General features: G+C 38.1%; 1 protein-coding gene across 1 annotated transcript in view; it reads left to right on the top strand.

The window, feature by feature from the left end:
* arhgef6 (Rac/Cdc42 guanine nucleotide exchange factor (GEF) 6) overlaps positions 1-17723 on the top strand; it is a 34898-nt gene extending 17175 nt beyond the window's left edge. Inside the window, exons 5-18 of the mRNA XM_037675518.1 lie at positions 517-612; positions 2284-2406; positions 4551-4689; positions 4912-4971; positions 7381-7527; positions 8729-8815; positions 10025-10106; positions 11172-11287; positions 11473-11652; positions 13094-13114; positions 15511-15607; positions 16982-17068; positions 17184-17283; positions 17639-17723. Coding sequence (XP_037531446.1) covers positions 517-612; positions 2284-2406; positions 4551-4689; positions 4912-4971; positions 7381-7527; positions 8729-8815; positions 10025-10106; positions 11172-11287; positions 11473-11652; positions 13094-13114; positions 15511-15607; positions 16982-17068; positions 17184-17283; positions 17639-17723 — 1420 coding nt within the window. The remainder of the gene's footprint in view (positions 1-516; positions 613-2283; positions 2407-4550; positions 4690-4911; positions 4972-7380; positions 7528-8728; positions 8816-10024; positions 10107-11171; positions 11288-11472; positions 11653-13093; positions 13115-15510; positions 15608-16981; positions 17069-17183; positions 17284-17638) is intronic.
* The last annotated feature ends 235 nt before the right edge of the window (positions 17724-17958 follow it).

The raw sequence follows: 17958 nt of genomic DNA, 5'->3' as shown, positions 1-17958 counted from the left end.
TGTATATATATATATGTATATATATATATGTATATATGTATGTATATATGTATATATATATATGTATATATATATATGTATATATATGTATATATGTATGTATATATGTATATATATATATGTATATATATATGTATATATATGTATATATGTATGTATATATATGTATGTATATATATGTATATATGTATGTATATATGTATATATATGTATATGTATATATGTATATATATATATGTATATATATGTATATATGTATATATATGTATATATATATATATATGTATATATATATATGTATATATATATATGTATATATATGTGTATATATATATATGTATATATATATATATATATATATATATGTATATATATATATATATGTATATATATATATATATATATATATGTATATATATATATATGTATATATATGTATATTATACAATTATTATTTTTTTTTGCCAATACTAGTACTTCTCTTTTATTTACCTCTCTTTAATCCTGTGTGTCCAGGTTAAATAGCTCTGACAGCGCCACGCTGTGTGGAAACCTTGAAGTCATCCTTACCTTCCAGCAGGAACTTTGTTTAGCTTTGGAGGAATGCACCAAGTAAGACATGCCTTACTTAATAAATCCTTTTGTAGATAATAATATGTAGCTTCTGCTGCAGCAGTGTTTGGACAATAAAGTCCATTTAGGATTGTATTCATTGAGTGACTTATTTCCTTTTATGTTCATTTACTTCAGTAGTGTTCTGTCAAGCTTATCGTTCTTGTTTGTATTTTTGCAGTTACTTCCTTCCTCCTAGACATCCTGTCCTGTACATTTATTTTTTTTCTAAAAGATATCAGTTTGCAAGAAGTGACTATGTGTGTTAAACAGTGGTGAACACAGCTAACCAAAAAGTTACCTTCGCTAACCGCTAATTTACCAACTAAAAAAAATTAATCTTTGCTAATGCTAAATGGATAAAAACCATTAGTGGAAGCTAACGCTAAAGCACTAACTTTTATCATACACTGCTGTCACTGTAAGACTGTAATGTGACAACGTTGTAAGCAAACATAACTCAAAACGGTTCTTAAATCACAAGTAAAGCCTCCGTTCAGCGGTGAGCTTTCAGAAATTAATCTGGTCTATCCGAGTCAAAGAGGCAGAGCTGAAGCATAGTGATGCATTCAGTGTGTGTCGGACGTCTCCCTTGTGTCATTTACTAAAATTAATTGACTCACTTTAACTATCCTCTTTGTGGTTAACTACTTTTATAAACTAAATACAAAAGTTGCTGTGCATCATCAATATTATCTCCATAATCTGTTTGTGATGTGTGCATTGAGTGAGAGAGTCACGTCCCAGAGACATTGTGAGCATTGCAAAGCATGCTGGGTAGGAATGTGTACAATGTTTATGTTTCTAAGTTTGGAAATTGGTTTTTCATGTTATTTTCCTGCTCTTGTTTGGTTTGGCATTTACTTAAGTCTCTTATTGGCTGTAAACTAAGGGTGCACCGATTTATCAGCTCCAATTTCCTTAATTTTGGGAAATTGGAAATCATCCGATTCTTGCATGAGAAACCAATTTTACCATTTTTTTTTTGTTTTAACAACAATTGTCTGAACTTCTTTCATATTTCAGAGCACTACATCATGGCCAGTTAAAACAAGTTTGTATTGTTTCTAGGATATTGTTCAAGGGTATGTTTTTCAATAAAATAAGATTGGAAAATTGAAGGTGCATTGTGACCTTATAACACCTGACAGTGTCACTTATAAAACAAAATTGGAATCGATAGGTCAGACTTTGTAGAAATCTGATCGTCCAGAAAACTGCAATCAGTGCACCCCTACTGTAAACTGACACCACGAGTCAGAGACTTCTTAGGAGGAAAAAAGCGCCGTATGGTTGGTGACATCACCGGATGGTGCTTACCTTTGCTTAGCTCTGTATAGCATAGCATATAGCATTTCTCTGTATAAATCACCATATTCCTGTATCTTTCAGTGTGGAGAACCGTCTTTAAATCAAATTAGCGGATTTAAATTTACCATATTTAAATTTAGCAGAAGCTGTTTTCACTAAAGGTATCCATAGTTAGTGAAAACGTTAATCTGCTAAACGGAAAGTTATTTTCACTATTGGTGGATTAGCGGAGCCGTGCCCACCACTGGTGTTATAATGCAGTTACTATTGTTGCACACATTTCAACAGAAAATGTGTTCTCCTTAGATGCATTTGGACACTTTCACATGTGACTTGTGCTCTGTTTGCCTGACTTTGCAGGGTCCCAGAGAGCCAGCAGCGAGTGGCGGCCTGCTACTTAAACCTGATGAACCAGATAAAGAATCTGTACCTGACTTACTGTTCCAGCCACCCTTCTGCTGTCTCCATCCTTACCGATCACAGGTCAGCTTCTGCAAACCAAACAAAAGAAACTATCCATCAGTATTCATACATTCCCAGGAAAGAATCTTGATGTTTACACAGGTATAAAGAATTTGAATTCATCTTGCAGAATTTTTGCCATTCTGTCACATTAAAAGCATCTAAAATGATTACAATTGGATTATGTTTTGTTTTTTTGTAGCTTTGCTTTAAACCACAAGGTGTCAGCCTTCCCATCTGTAAAAACACCTGTTAAACTTTGTGTAAGGTTGTTTTCCTTTTGGCTTCTCCCTCCTGATGGGGTCGCCACAGCAAATTAATTTGCATGAAAGATTTGTTAAATTGTTTATTTTCCAGATATCCTTCCTGACACAACCTGGGCTCAAACCTGCAACCTCAGGTTTACAAGGCTGCAGCACTGACCCTTGAGCAACCACAGCCCTAGAACTTTAGTGTTTATATGTTGAGGTTTTTATTTCTTTTTACACTTTAAAACAATCTTTTTCCATTAAATGCTTTATAATCTTAAAAGTTATAAATACACACACTATGGGGCAGATTAAATAAAGCAGTACGGTGTGATGTTAAGGTGAGGTTCTGTCTTGTACATAAACTCCGTTCACACACTGAATTACACACAGGAAGTTGACTGTTGACAGGATATACAGAGCTGTGGTTTTTGTTTTAAAAGCCAGGCAACCTGCTTTTTTTCACAGTAAGCACATTTGCATTTCTGTTGCAAGTGCCTTCATATTCTACTTTACGAGTTAATTCTGCTGCAGGATTCTGTATGAATGAAGGATTGTAGAAACTCGCTAATGGTGTTTCTGTCAAATCAAACTTCCTCGGTTAGAAAGTAATTGTTTTTTTTGTTTGTTTTTTTTTAATCTCATAAACTGCACAAACCGAACTCACCTAATTTATACCACGTGTTGAACTCTTAACTGTGACGACTGCTTGTGACATTTTCTCACATTTAGAACACGATGGTGTGTTATTTTGAAGCTGTGACAAATTAAACAAAATAAAAGGAACGTGCAAAGCGCGCTCGGAGGAGAGCAATTGTTGCCATTTACAAAGCGAAAGGTTTTATCATTTTGGCTTTATGTAGCTTCACTTCTCTTTATTTGTAGTTTTAGTTTCAAGACGTGCTGTTTGAAGACTCTGCTTCTTTTAGTCACATAAAACATCCAGAATGTGTTTTAGTGAAAGTCTCTTCTGATATAAGCATGCACTTTCTAAAAAATAAAATAACAAAAAGCAAGATATGATACTCTACAATTGTTTGACACATAAAGCATTCTGGTTCTGTATTTCATTCAGATTTACAGATGTGCAGCTTATTCTATTACCCCCATTGCTGCCATTTTTATTACGGCAGTTAATGAGTTTTATGTTCTTTTGATTTCTGAGAGCCCAAGACAGCTTTTATTTTTAGTTCAGTTAGTTTTCTGTTTCTGAAAGGGGTTTTATGTCTAAATTGTACATTCTTTACAAAGGAGTATTATTCCAGTGGTCCTTGAATGTTTCTGCATAAATATGACCTAAAACATTATCAGATTTTCGCACAAGTCCTAAAAGTTGATAAAGAGAACCTAGTTCAACAAATGAGACAAAAATATTATATTTGGACATTTATTTATTGAGGAAAATGGTACATTATGTATTCGTGAGTGGCAAAAGTATGTAAAACTTTCCAACAATTTTTAGTCAGGTCATCTGAACAGTTTATTTATTTATTTATTTTTTGTGCTGAAATGTTTCACCTTCCATCCAGAAGGCTTTATCAGTCAAGGAAACACACAACATAAAACTGATCCTTCCCCCAACAGCTTGACTGATGAAGCCTTCTGGATGGACGGTGAAACTTTTCAGCACAAAAAAAAAAAAAAAAAAAAAAGAAGAAACTGTCCAGATGACCTGACTGAAAATTGTTGGATTTTATACCTGGATTATTGAGCATGGACTTTGTTGGTATGTAAAACTTTGCTTTCAGTATCTGGTGTGACCCTCCTGTGCAGCAATAACTGCAATTGAATGTTTCCAGTAACTGTTGATCAGAATATTTTTAAATTGCTGCTCTGTAGTTAACTGCATATCATTTAATCAACCAAAAAAAGACCCAAATTAACGAAAATTACGGGTTCTTTTTGTGTATTTGACAGTGACGAACTCGGCAAGTTCATGGAGAGCCAGGGAGCAAGTGGTTCAGGAATCATGACCCTGACCGTTAGCCTCAGTAAACCCTTCTTGAGGCTCGACAAATACCTGACACTTCTGCAGGAGCTGGAGAGACACGTGGAGGTACAAAATAATACAAACCTATTTAAATATATTTACAGGAAGAACATGTTTTGCTTTAGATCTACATTTTAAAGGGGATATAGAAAGTGTGGAGGCATGTCTTGAACAATTGGGTTACCACTAACATCTGTCATTGCTCAGTATTGTATTAAATATTTAGTCTTTCCTGCGTAATGTATTTCTATCTTATATTTTAACTTTTTTTTAATGTTTGCACAACAGGAAGCTCACCCAGACTATACTGACATCGTAAAGGCAACAGCAGCATTCAAGAGCTTAGTGGTAAGTCTGGACATTAGCAGCATCTGTTGATCACACTACTGATTATGCTTTAGCCCTTTTTTAAAAATTAGATTGTAACATTTTTTTTCAACAGTACAGATTAAACCTTGAGCAGTCTCTAATCCGGTCACATCAATTCTTAAATACAAGACTGCACGCCCACCTGTTTGTTTATTTTTTCATTTATTTATTCACAAAACCTTACTTTGTGTTAAAGATAAGAACATTTTTTTAAACAAAATCTGTACTACCCAATATTATAAGGCTTCTTATAATCTGTATTGAACAACTGACTAAAAATAAATAAAATAAAAACTAAAAATAAGTACAATAGGTTTTGTTTTTATGGCGATTTGGTTGAAGCTTTTATACCGAGACGAGCCACCCACAGGAGTCGGGACGTATCGTAACACTTCTCAGGCTTAATGAAAGTGATCTTTTTTTCTCTGCCCTACATAGAACGACTATGTTGTTCCTACTGTATGTGTGAATCGAAAATCCCATCCTCAAAGAACTGGATTAGAAACGAGCAACCGCGTTAAACCTAAGTCAACAACGCACCGTTTCCCCGGTGTAACTCTTGTGTTCCTTGTAAGAACAGGAGTGACTCACTCATCTCTGCAGCAGAGCTTCACTGGAAACGGGAAGATAAAATCCTCACACTGCTCTGCCGTGTGTCGTTTGAACGTTTTAACTATTCTGTGTTCTGAATGTGCGGTTGGGTGGGCAGGCTCTGAAGAACAGCGCTGCCGTGCTCTTTGTGCAAAACAAATGGAAAATTGTAGATGTTGCATTGTCATTTTTCCTGTTTGAAGGCGGGAGAGCCCCTGCATATCACCTGAAATTGTGCCATTTTATGAAGTTATCTGACATACATCTGACAAAAGTGATAAAAATGGCACAAAGATGGTAGAAGTGATGAATTGTTCAAATGAATTGATTAGAAAAAAACCTTAACCGTTCAAGGTTTTTTAAAAGACAGACCTCAAGTAAGTAAGTAAAGTTTTATTTATAGAGCACTTATCACAGACATAAAATCACATAGGGCTGTATAATAAAATCAACGCTAAAATAAACAAAGAATAAAACAAGCATAAGAACTTCACAATAAAACAATAAAATCATGACATAAAAGCCTGGGAGAATAAAAGTGTTTTCAGTTGTTTTTTAAAAACCTCCACAGAGTCAGCAAAACAAAGCTGCAGGGGCAAACTGTTCCACAGCCTTGGGGCCACTGACTGAAAGGCCCTTTCGTTTTCAGTCGCGTACGTGGAACATCCAAGAGATTCTGTGTCTGGGAACGAAGGCCACGAGCAGCAGAGTATTTGGTTAAAAGCTGACAACGATACACAGGAGCCTGGCCATTTAAAACTCTGTAAGTCAGAACAAGAACTTTGAAACGGATTCTAAACTCCACTGGGAGCCAGTGTAGTGAATATAGAACCCGAGTGATGTGATAGTATTTGCTGGATTTGGTGAGAAGGCTGGCAGCTGCATTGTGTATTGCTTGTAGGTGTGAGACAGAAGACTTGTCCAGGCAGGTACAAAGGGCATCAAAGTAGTCCAGACACGATGACACAAAAGCGTGAATAATTTTCTCTAGGTCAGCTCTGGAGACCACAGGTCGTATTTTAGAAATGTTTCTTAAATGAAAGAAACAAGAACAAGAAATGGCCCTAATGTGTGATGCAAAGCCCAATGATGATTCAAATGTGACTCCTAGATTTTTTACTTTCCATTTGGCTACTGGGCAAAAAGAGGCAATTTTTCTGATTGATTTTTGGATGAAGATGACTGGGAGCTCTAATCAAAGTCTCCGTCTTACTGGTGTTTAAAACCAAGAAGTTACTGGCGAGCCAGTTACTGATACGGGACAAACATTGGACAATGATGGCCAACTTGTCCAGCTGGTGTGGTCTAAACGAAAAATATAATTGAATGTCAGCATAAATGTGGTGGGAAATATCAGAAAAGGACTGAATAATGCCGGCAAGTGGGATCATGTAAAAGGAAAACAAAAGTAGACCCAGAACTGAGCCTTGTGGCACCCCACAAGTTAAGGGGGCACAGTCAGAGGAACCTGTCCGTCTTGATGCAGAAAGTTCTGTGAGATAGGTATGAAGTGAGCCAGTCCAAAGCTGAGCCAGAAATACCAGCCAGAACCTTCAGTCTGTTTAATAAGGCTGCGTGGTCAACAGTATCAAAGGCAGCACTAAGATCTAATTGGACCAACACAGAGCATTTTCCTTCATCAGCAGCCATTAACGGATCGTTGTGAACTTTTACTCTAGCTATGCAACAATTTAAAGAAAATACCATATTTTATACTTAAAAAAGCACATTTATAGTAAAAGTTTTAAAGTTACCCTGAATACCAATCTTCATTGCAAACTGCATTTATGTATTCAGACACAGTGTCAGGACCTACGGAAGCGCAAGGTTCTGGAGCTGCAGATCTTATCGGAGCCAGTGCGAGGCTGGGAGGGAGACAGCATGAAGAGCCTGGGTCAAGTGCTCTACATGTCCCAGGTCCATGTACGAAGTGGTTGCAACGAGGTGAGAACTGTGTTTGCACTCAACAGTCCAGAATACACGGAACAAACATTATTTGTTGGAAGTTATCTAAAGTTAAAGCTGGTTCAGTTGATTAAAACGAATAGTTGGAAGGACGAAAACAGTTGCAAGACTTCTTGATTTACAAAACACAATATTTTGTTTGGAAAATCGGAGAAATTTGATTTTGTGTTTGCTTTTTCAGCTATAAAACTATAAGTGCAGTAACTCGAAGAGCTTTGTATTGCATGCCGTGCCATGTTCTTTACATTTGTTCACTCACTTCAAGCTGTAAGGCAAAGGATGTCAAACACACTTAGAAAATGGGGCCAAAATTAAAACCTTTTTCAAACTAAGGACCGGTTTCAGAATCGACATCAACTCAAGTTAGACACCCAACATCTTTTCTTAGTTGCAGGTTCCTCAACAAGAGTTTGATTGGTCGCATTTGATGTTCTCTGTTGCACTTTCAACATCATAATCGAAGATTACTGAAAAAAATTAAAGTGATTAAAGTATTTTATATTTAAAATATCATCTTGGGGACCACATAAGATGTCAACGAGGGCCACATTTGGCCCCCGGGCCTTGAGTTTGACACATATGCTGTAAGGCATTATTTAAAAAGCATTTGAAGCCATATTTGCTGCATTTAAGTGTAATCTAATTTCCAGTGTTCTTGAACCGTGTGCGGTCAAATCCACCTTGCTTTGTCTCTAGTTTTAACTTCTTCCGCAAGTATCACAACAGAAACCTAAGTAGGTCAGATGTTGAGGATATTGCAAACTTTGCTTTCTTGTGGGCTTTCTGTGCATGGGGTCTTCTTCGAGGCCGTGGTTGCAAGAAAGCCCAACATAAGTATTTACATAAACCCACTTTTCATTATCGCCAACCGCTTTCCACCCACATTCCCAGTCAAAAAACTACTTTGCATTTAATTCTCAGCACAGCTTGTTTTCCATCTATTTCTGAATATGGAACAGCTTTATTTAGTGACAAGCTACGTGACACAGAGATGTGGTATTATCAGCTGCAGTTGTGCTTTTGCATCAGTAAGAGCTACCTAAAGATGCACACGCGATTTCTGGAAAAACGTGCAGTAAACAATTTAATTTGTAGCCACCCCATCTGTCGGCAAAGAGAAGCAAAGTCTTTTTTTTTTTTTTTTAATAAATGCAAACATTTGTTTGTTTCTTTCTTGCAGGACAAAGACGAGCGCTACTTAATGCTTTTCTCTAATGTGTTAGTTATGCTCTCTGCCAGTCCCCGGATGAGCGGCTTTATCTATCAGGTGAGATGGAGTGCGCTGCATGTAATGGTCATGAGCATCAGATAGCTTTGAAGATTTTATTTTTCCTTTCTAAATAGAAGTTTTTATGTTTTGAGGTGTTTTTTAAGTCCACGTTTTTAGGGAAAAGACTTAAATTGTCTCCTATGAACATTTTCTATGATATTGTTAATGCTGCTTAAACTGGTGGTGCAGTGGAGTAGGATCTAATAAACGAGCAGCTTCTTTAGGAGAAATGGTTACTTTTCTCACACATCTTCACCACACATGGAGACTTTTCATTAAAACACAAACTTTACGAGAAGACAACCCTTTGGTTTATCTAAGACAAAACACTTTAGCAAAACACTCCAGATGGTCTTTATTTTTAATGATTTCCACTGTTGTTGCTCAAGAGCTAATCTGTAAATTAGGTTAAATTAAGCTATTACAGACCTAAAGATTATATTTTATCTTGCATCGTTAGCCAATAATAACACTTAAAATGTGAGCCTTTTGGGGCAATTTTTACTTAAATTACAAACATGCAGCAAATGGGGTTGTGGTAACTCAGTGGCCAGTGCCGCGGTCTTTTAATTCTGAGGCTGCAGGTTTGAGCAATTTGTGCCCAGAAGAGCATGTGGTGTTAAAAATAAAGAAAAAGAAAAATAAAAAAAGCCAAATCTTTAATACGCTCGCTGTGGGACGCTGCAGAAAGGAGTAGTCAAACTATGTATTGCATTCTTTTTCTTTATTATTTGAATTTTATCATCCTATATTTGCTCTTATTTTTATTTTTTTTAAGTACTTTGAATCAATTCTTCTGTAGTTACACTTGAAAAATGCAAATATCAATTTTTACTCAATAAGATTTTTTGCAATAATAAACTCTTAAACTTTAAGTAATAATTATTGTAACGGTTTATTTTTATTTTATCTGTAGTATGTCTCTCTTAATGTTCAAAAATTAATTAAAAAGTATTCGGTTATTGTGCTATTGACCTAGCTAGCTCTCTACTGGCTAGGTAGATAGCAAACTAGACTTAATTTTTAATTTTTGTAGTAAAAGAAAGCAAGCTAGCTTAAGTTTGTTGTGTCACAAGTGTTTATTTTCTGTAGCTTTTGAGTTATTTGGTTTTAGGTATTAATGATGCTGTATACCAGTCTAACCACAATATATACAGTGTATGTGTATATGTGTATGTGTTTCATTTTTTCTCTTTTTTATTTTAGGGAAGAGTTTCGCTAACGGGCACCACATTAACGAGACAAGTGGACGATTCAGAAAGCGCACAATATGCATTCGACATCACAGGTTTGCATCTGACCAACTGGATAAACTTTCTGAAACCAAGTGAAATAAACTAGAAACGTGTGAGAGAATATATTATACAAATATGGAGTCAATGGAATTGTCTATGAAAAATTTAAGATTAGTTTTGAATAATTTCAACAGTTTTAAGTCTACATTTTCCTACCATATATACTCCCCCTGGGTCGGGGGAGAGTGATTGCCTCAGGTTGAGAACTTCATGTGTCTGGGCATCTTGTTCACATGTGATGAATGGAGCAGGAGATGGATTGACAGATTGGAGCCTCTTCCCCAGTAATGAGGGCATTGCTTCGGTCTCACGGTGGAGACAGAACTGAGTCGAAAGGCAAAGCTCTCAATTTACAGGTCTGTCTACGCTCCAACCTTCACCTATGGTTATGAGGTTTGGATCTTGATCAAAACAATGACATTCCTGAGACAACCGGCTGAAATGGACTTCCTTCGCCGGGTGGCCGAGCTCAGCTTTAGAGACAGGGTGAGGAGCTCTGTCATCAGCGGGGAGCTCGGAGTAGAGCCGCTGCTCCTCTGCATCAAAAAGAGTCCGTTGAGGTGGTTTGGGCATTTGATGCCTCATGGATGCCTCCCTTTAGAGGTTTTCCAGGCACGTTCCACTGATAGGAGACCCCTGGGAAGACCCAGAAGTTGCTCTTCTCTGGCCTGGGAATACCTCGGGGTTCCCCAGAACGAGCTGAGAATCGTTGCAGGGCAGAAGGACGTATGGGTTTCTCTCCTGGACCTGTTGTCTCCACGACCCGATTACAGATAAGCGGTAGAAGATGTGTGTGATCCAACTGGTGAAATTACTAACACCAACATTTACTTCAAATTTAGGCCCGTATATGTAAATCCCATAGACATTGCTGCTTTGACGAACAAAATGGATCTGAACAAACATTTGTAAATGACATCTAAAGTCCTTCAATAGTTTGTTCCTTTCTGGCATGTCGTAGATGTCATCAGTGAGTCTTATTAGCTAAATGCGTCGTGCAGTATATATTACTCTCACTAAAGGAACTTTCTCTTCTTTTTTGTGTTTGTTTGAATTAGGAGGTATGATCGATCGTATCACGGTGTTCTGCAGTGGCCCACAGGAGTTACAAGAGTGGCTGGAACACCTGCAGCCTTTTACTAAAGCAGGCAGCCCTGCCGGGAGCATATCAAAGGTCAGAACACCCACTCATTAACAAACAAACACGTATACAGCGTAAAGTAAAAACAATACTAAAAGTGAACGTCGCACCACGCTTTAAGTGTTAAATCCCAAACTCACACCCAGATATGGCTGACACCACTGAACTTGCAATTCTCGGATAAATTGTGCACCCTTGCATTCATTTGTGTTACGTAGATTGTAGACGGCAAGCCTCTGAGCACAGTCGGTGTCCCCTCACACCTGCCCCACCTGGGCAGCATCAGCCCCGTCGGTCGAGGCCCACTGGAACCACCAAAGATAAGCAAGCCGTGGTCTCTCAGCTGTCTGCGTCCTGCACCACCTCTGAAGCCCTCCGCTGCACTGGGCTACAAAGAGGTAGGAAAATGCAAAGCTGCACAATGAAACCCACACTTGAGTTCCCATAATCTGTCGTGCAGTGCAGCGGTAGTCGAACGCTGCAAGAAGTCCCCCTCCTCTACACGTCCACTTTTGTCTCTTTGCAATCTCCGAATCATTCATAGCTTGAGGGTCTTGATTTTTCTTTTTGTCACAATTTCCAATACAAACATAATTACCAGTAAAGCTCGTTTCCAGGATTTGTTTTGACTGAAGCTTGTTTTTTTGTTGTTGTTTTTTTTTTCAAGACAGGATTTTCAGACCTAAGTCCTGTAACTGCTTTGTGTGAGATTAGATGCAGATATACTTTGGAGGCAATCTTCATATAGAAAAAATATTTTTGATTTATGCAACCATGCGTTGACAGAATCAGAACATCGTTGCACTTTACACATACATAATCACCTCAGTAGTTTTTAAATCCTATACGTTGCCTGTTTTTGTTGCAACAAGCGTCAGCACAAGTGTCGTTACGCAACAAATGGAACAGTTTCAATCAAGGTGTGCTTGAAATGTGGCAGGAGGTGTTGCTGTTTGGGGAATTATTTCCCAGTAACATCTGCATGGTCAGCAGGTGTGATCGGCATTTCAGAGCATTGAGTTCAGCGGTGGTTATGAACTACTTATTGTTGCGGTGAGATAATGCTTCCTTTCGGTGTGGGCGGCAGAAATGCGGACATGTCGGCGCTTTAAAGACCTTTCAGTTATTACACATAGCTACCGCATCACAAGGTGTTGAAAATACACCAGTATTGTCTTGTGGTCCTTTCACTGACCCCTCTGTGCGTTTTAAAACCCTGCATGCTTTTACACACTTTTGGTCCTCTGTTATGAGGATTTAAAACAAGCAACAGGCTTGTAGCTTCCTCCTTTGTGTCTCCTCTACAAAAATGGCATTCATTGTCTAATGAATGTGAATACTTTAGTCTTTTCTATTATCTCAACCTTAAACTGTTTGTTTAAACCAATCTCATCAAAGGCTGTGACTTTATGTAACATGGAAATAAGAGAAAATGCAATAATAAGCAAATTATTTCAATCTTATTTATGTATTTATTTGTTTTGCACATGCTGGTGTACTTATTTTAAACTTAATGCCAGCAGCCCAATAAAAAAAAAAAATTTAAATAAAAAATAAAAGCATGTTTTCTTGAAACAACTAAAATGAACTAATTGCATTAATTGGCAAATTGGCAAATATAAAGACCCTCCTGTTTTTTTAATTAATTAATTTATTTTTATTGTTTAAATAAAAACAGATTAGGTTGAATAGACAGAAACAGTTTTAACTGTTTAAGAATAATGGGATGGAGAGTTGAAATGTTCACCTGTAAGTCTCTATCACACCCTTCTCTCATTGTAATTTTTCATACACATTTTCCCCTTTTCTCTCTTTTTTTTCCATTCCGCCTTCTTTTAGAGGATGTCTTATATCATGAAGGTAAGGTTAGATCAAACTCTTTCTATCCGTGTGTGTTTGTGGGTTGGGGTTGCCTGTACGTGCGCGTGTGTTCAGAGCTGACATGTCATTGCTCTGTTTGCTTTACTCCTTCTCTCTCATTGTCATCTTGTTGGTTTCCTGTTTTCTGTGGCCCTGCGAGTCCCCCGTCCCCGCATTCCCTGAAAGGTTTCAGTCACCTTTAGGTCTGTCACGGTAACAAATTTTGCTGGGCGATTAATTGTCTCAGAAATTATTGCGATAAACGATACAATCGTTTGAAATTTGACAATAATCAGTAATTGTCAAATTGAAGAAGAAATGTTTAATTTGTTTTGTGTGTAGCACCTTTTTTGACCACCGGATGGCAGTATAAGACTGTTTGAACTGAAGGATGGATAGTGAATGAGCGAGCAGCGCGTCTCTAAGAAAAATGGGAGGGAGGCCCCTTGACGTGACATGAGCTGTCTCTCTTCGGTTCTCAAAATGGCGGACTGTCAGTGTGGTTTGAGCTCTTTAGCAGAGCATTTGTCACACAAAGCTTGTAATAAAAAAATCAGTAAACAAGTTCTCAGCTTCTTTTTGCAGAGAAAAAAAAACTTTTACAGGAAGGCACGAGTTTCAATAGTGAATTTTTGGAGCTTCTACAAGACTGAGGTTTTTCCCTGAGGTCAGCCTGTTAGCTTAGCTCGTAGCTTAGCTTCTCAGCCTAGCTGCTTTTAACAATCCATAAATGTGATTTTGGACTCTAAAATGGATTTTAAAGGGAAAGGGAGGGTTCAGTGAAGAGCACCAGAGGTGAGTCTTTTGTCATCCAGTGTCCTCAGAAGAAAGAGAGAGACTCAAAGAAACGATAAAGCCGATAAATGAAAATGAGGTCGATAATTTTCGTTTATCATGCGATTAATTGATTTATTATCGCGACAGGCCTATTCACCTTGTAGATTTTATCTTTCAAAATCCATTTCTGACGCAGTCATAGTAAATAAGTTCCACTTAAGAAGTTGCGATTTCCCAGTTAGATATGGAGCGAAGTCAGGTTTGTCCCACAGCAATGTTGGCACAGTTAAAGAAGTGTACACTGACATCGTAGAATAAAGGGTAAATTAGCTTGGAAATGGGTTCTCTGTGTTGCATTATGTTATGAAAAGTGATCCGAGTCATTCACGCTTTAAACACTCCAGTCAACACTCGTTATGTAATTTGTTTGTCAGGGTCTTCTAATATGTATGGGGGAAAAAAATAGGAAATTAGTTTATTAAAAATAAAAAGACTACCAGTGTTTCAAGCAGGTCTAATATAAAACACAACCAAAAACTAACAATAAAGTAGCATTGTGCATCTAAAAGGCTTTTACCCCATGAGTCCCAGTGACACCATGTTGGAGCATTTATGTAAATCTAAAAGCCTTCTCAAACGCTTTTGAAGATGGGAACCAGTGTGGTTCCGTTTCATGCAGACTGAACTTGATTCCTACCATTTTCCAATTGGTTGGTTTTACCTCTCGGTTCCAGACATTTATATTTAAGAAAAACAATTTAAAGTAAACACGGGGATGATTAGATTGCCATAGATTGGTGCGTTCATATCACGTCCCACATTGACTCAACAGTTATATTTAGTAAATGTTAATTAGTCATCGCACCTCAGCTTTTTGTGTGCTCTTCAAAGGAAGTTATGTATATGGCTGTTTTTAAAAAAAGAAACTCGTTCATAAAACCACATCTTTGTGGTTTGATATCTCAAAATTCGATTACAGCTTGAATTCTTTATAAACACTAGAGGTTTGATGTTTGAAATTTTTTTGGGGACCTTGCCTGTTGTCAGTAGAAACGGTTAATTTCACTTGATTTATATAATGTCCTCTCATGACCAGTCATAGCAGCATGTTGGTGATAGTGGAAAGGGATCATTTATTTTAACAGGAAGGAACCTCAAACAGAACCAGGCTCAGGACAAGAGGCCATCTGCCCCAATCGGTAGGGGGGATTGCGAGGACACGAACGAGACGTAGACAACCATAGAAGGAATGGTCCAGGTGTAGTTCGGAGAAACTACAAAACATCCAATGTAATGACAGCAATATATGCATGCACAGCCATGGGAAGTAAAGCAAGAAAGCCAGCAGCAGTGAGGATGTGCGGTCAGTGAAAGGGTTAATAAAAAATATTGTCCTTATGTTCAGATTCATAACTTCCTGACAGACGAGCTACTTTGAAACTCACACGCTTGCTGCCTTGTCCGTTGATGGTTCTTTTGTTCTTTGATGTACATTCGGGATTCCCATCCCTGTAAGCTTGCACTCTGTTTGGACTGGAGCCTCAGCTTTCAGGTGTGTGTAGAAGTGAAAGTTTGCGTTTGCAGAAATGTGTTAAATTTAATCATTGTGCCTCCTCCAGGACTCCAGCAAGAGCCCACGGCCCATAAAGAAGTTCCTGCCCGGCAACAGGAAAAAAGAGCGCAAGGCCTCTGATGACGAGATTCAGATCAGGAAAAGTATGCGTTTCTCCTTTTGATAAATTACACTAAACAAAAATATAAACGCAACGCTTGTTTTTGCTCCCATTTTTCATGAGCTGAGCTGAAAGATAAGGTAAGATTTAAAAAAAAAAAACTTTTTCTACGTACACAAAAGGCTCTTTTCTCTCAAATATTCACAAATTTGGGTAAATCTGTGTTAGTGAGCACTTCTCCTTTGCCTCCTCCCTGGTGTGCATAGGCGTCACAACCGTTATATGTGAAGTGGACATGTCCCCCCCCCCCCCATTAAAAAAACGTTCATTAGGACCCCACCACTTTTACTATGAAAAATTAGTTCAGGCGGCGCAGTTTCTCTTTCTTCGTGAACAAATCTATTCCACTTGATTAATAAAATACTCAAACCACTAAAACTCCAAAGACGTTTCAGACAATTTGTCAGTACATCCAATCCATCTCACAACCACAGACCACGTGTAAGCACACCAGCCCAGGACCTCCACATCCATCATCTTCACCTCCAAGATCATCCGAGTCCAGCCACCCAGACAGCTGCTGCAACAGTCGGTTTACATAACCAAAAAATTTCTTCAGAAACCGTCTCAGGGAAGCTCATCTGCATGCTCGTCGTCCTCACCTGCGTCTCTACCTGACTGGAGTTTGTCATCGCAACCGACTTGAGTGGACAAATGTTCACATTTGATGGCGTATGGCACGATGGAGAGGTGTTCTCTTCACAGATGAATTCTTAAAAATTGTTTTCACTACAGGGCAGATGGCAGACTGCGTTTGAGGCGTCGTGTGGGTGAGCGGTTTGCTGATGTCAACATTGTGAATCGAGTGGTCCATGGTGGCGGTGGGGTTATGGTATGGGCAGACGCACGTTATGGACAACGAACACAGTTGCATTTTATCTTTGACATTTTGAATGTTCAGAGATACCGTGATGAAATCCTGAGGCCCGCTGTTGTGACATTCATCCACGACCATCACCTCATGTTGCAGCACGCCAACTGCACGCTCCCTCAAAACTTGTAGCATCTGTGGCGTTGTACTGTGTGATTAAACTGCACATTTCAGAGTGGCCTTTTATTGTGGTCAGCCTAGGCCTAATAATCATGCTGTCTAATCAGGATATTGATATGCCACAGCTGTGAGGTGGATGGATTATCTCGGCAAATGAGAGCGCTCACTAACAGATTTACACAAATTTGAGAACATTTGAGAGTTCAGCTCATATAAAATGGGAGCAAAACAAAATTGTTGTTTATATTTTTGTTCAGTAAGGTTTATTGTCTTCCCTAAAAATGTAAATTTATCCCAACGTGACACCCTCTACTTAAGAAACTCTTGTGTCTATTTTTTAATTTATTTGGTAAAATCTGTTGACAGGCACCGTCGCTCTGGAGGAGGACGCTCAGATACTTCGGGTGATCGAAGCTTACTGCACAGGAGCCAGCACACACCAGAACACCACAGGTCTGTGTCTGACGAAGAGACGGAGATCCATTTTTTCTTTGTCCTTTTTAATCCCACATGTTCAACAGCTGGGCTAGTCGTAAACGAAACTCTTAACTTGTGTGCACATCTGCAGCAGTGAGGAAAGAGTGTGTCCCCCAGGTGCTTCTGCCTGAAGAGGAGAAGATCATTGTGGAGGAGATTAAAAGCAACGGACAGACGGTTATTGAGGAAAAGTAAGGATACGGTTACTGTAACGAAGGGTTTTATACGCTCATTGAAAGGCAGATGTATTATGGTATATTCTTTATTCCCAGCTTCTAGGTCAACAAGCATATAATGTGCCGTATGCAGTACTCATCATTATTTAATAAACCAACTAGCTTTTTTTTGTTGCACATATTAAAATTTTTATATTGATCCTAATTGAGCTGTTGAGACACAGGATCACCTGGTTGCCTGAAGAACATTTTATAAAATACGTGTATTTGTCTTTCCTTGACATGAAGTTGAGGACATTAAACTTCCATAAAATTAGAGGTTTGGTTTTTAGGTTTTACATCCTGATAAATGTTGTGTTGATTTCTTTAGGAGCCTGGTTGATGCTGTTTATGCTTTAAAGGACGAGGTGCATGAACTGAAAAAGGTAAGTGACATTTCTTGCACTAAATCATAGAAATTGTTAATGGTTTGTGTAGAATAACTGTATTTTTCGGCCTACAAGTCATGTTTTTTTTGTATAATTTGCATGCCCTGCGACTTATACGCCAAAGTGGCATATTTATGGATTTTTTTTCCCATATTTAAAATCCAATTTTTGGCTGAGATATGACCGTTTTCATTCATTCTGATATTATCTGATAAATATTGAACACTACCATTTTCAGTCACTAGATGGCACTCTAGTATGG

Source organism: Nematolebias whitei, chromosome 4 (assembly GCF_014905685.2).
Source record: "Nematolebias whitei isolate Nwh7 chromosome 4, NemWhi1, whole genome shotgun sequence".
Lineage (NCBI taxonomy): Eukaryota > Metazoa > Chordata > Actinopteri > Cyprinodontiformes > Rivulidae > Nematolebias > Nematolebias whitei.
The sequence above is the reverse complement of the archived record's forward strand: the minus strand, read 5'-3'. Positions and strand labels throughout refer to the sequence as shown.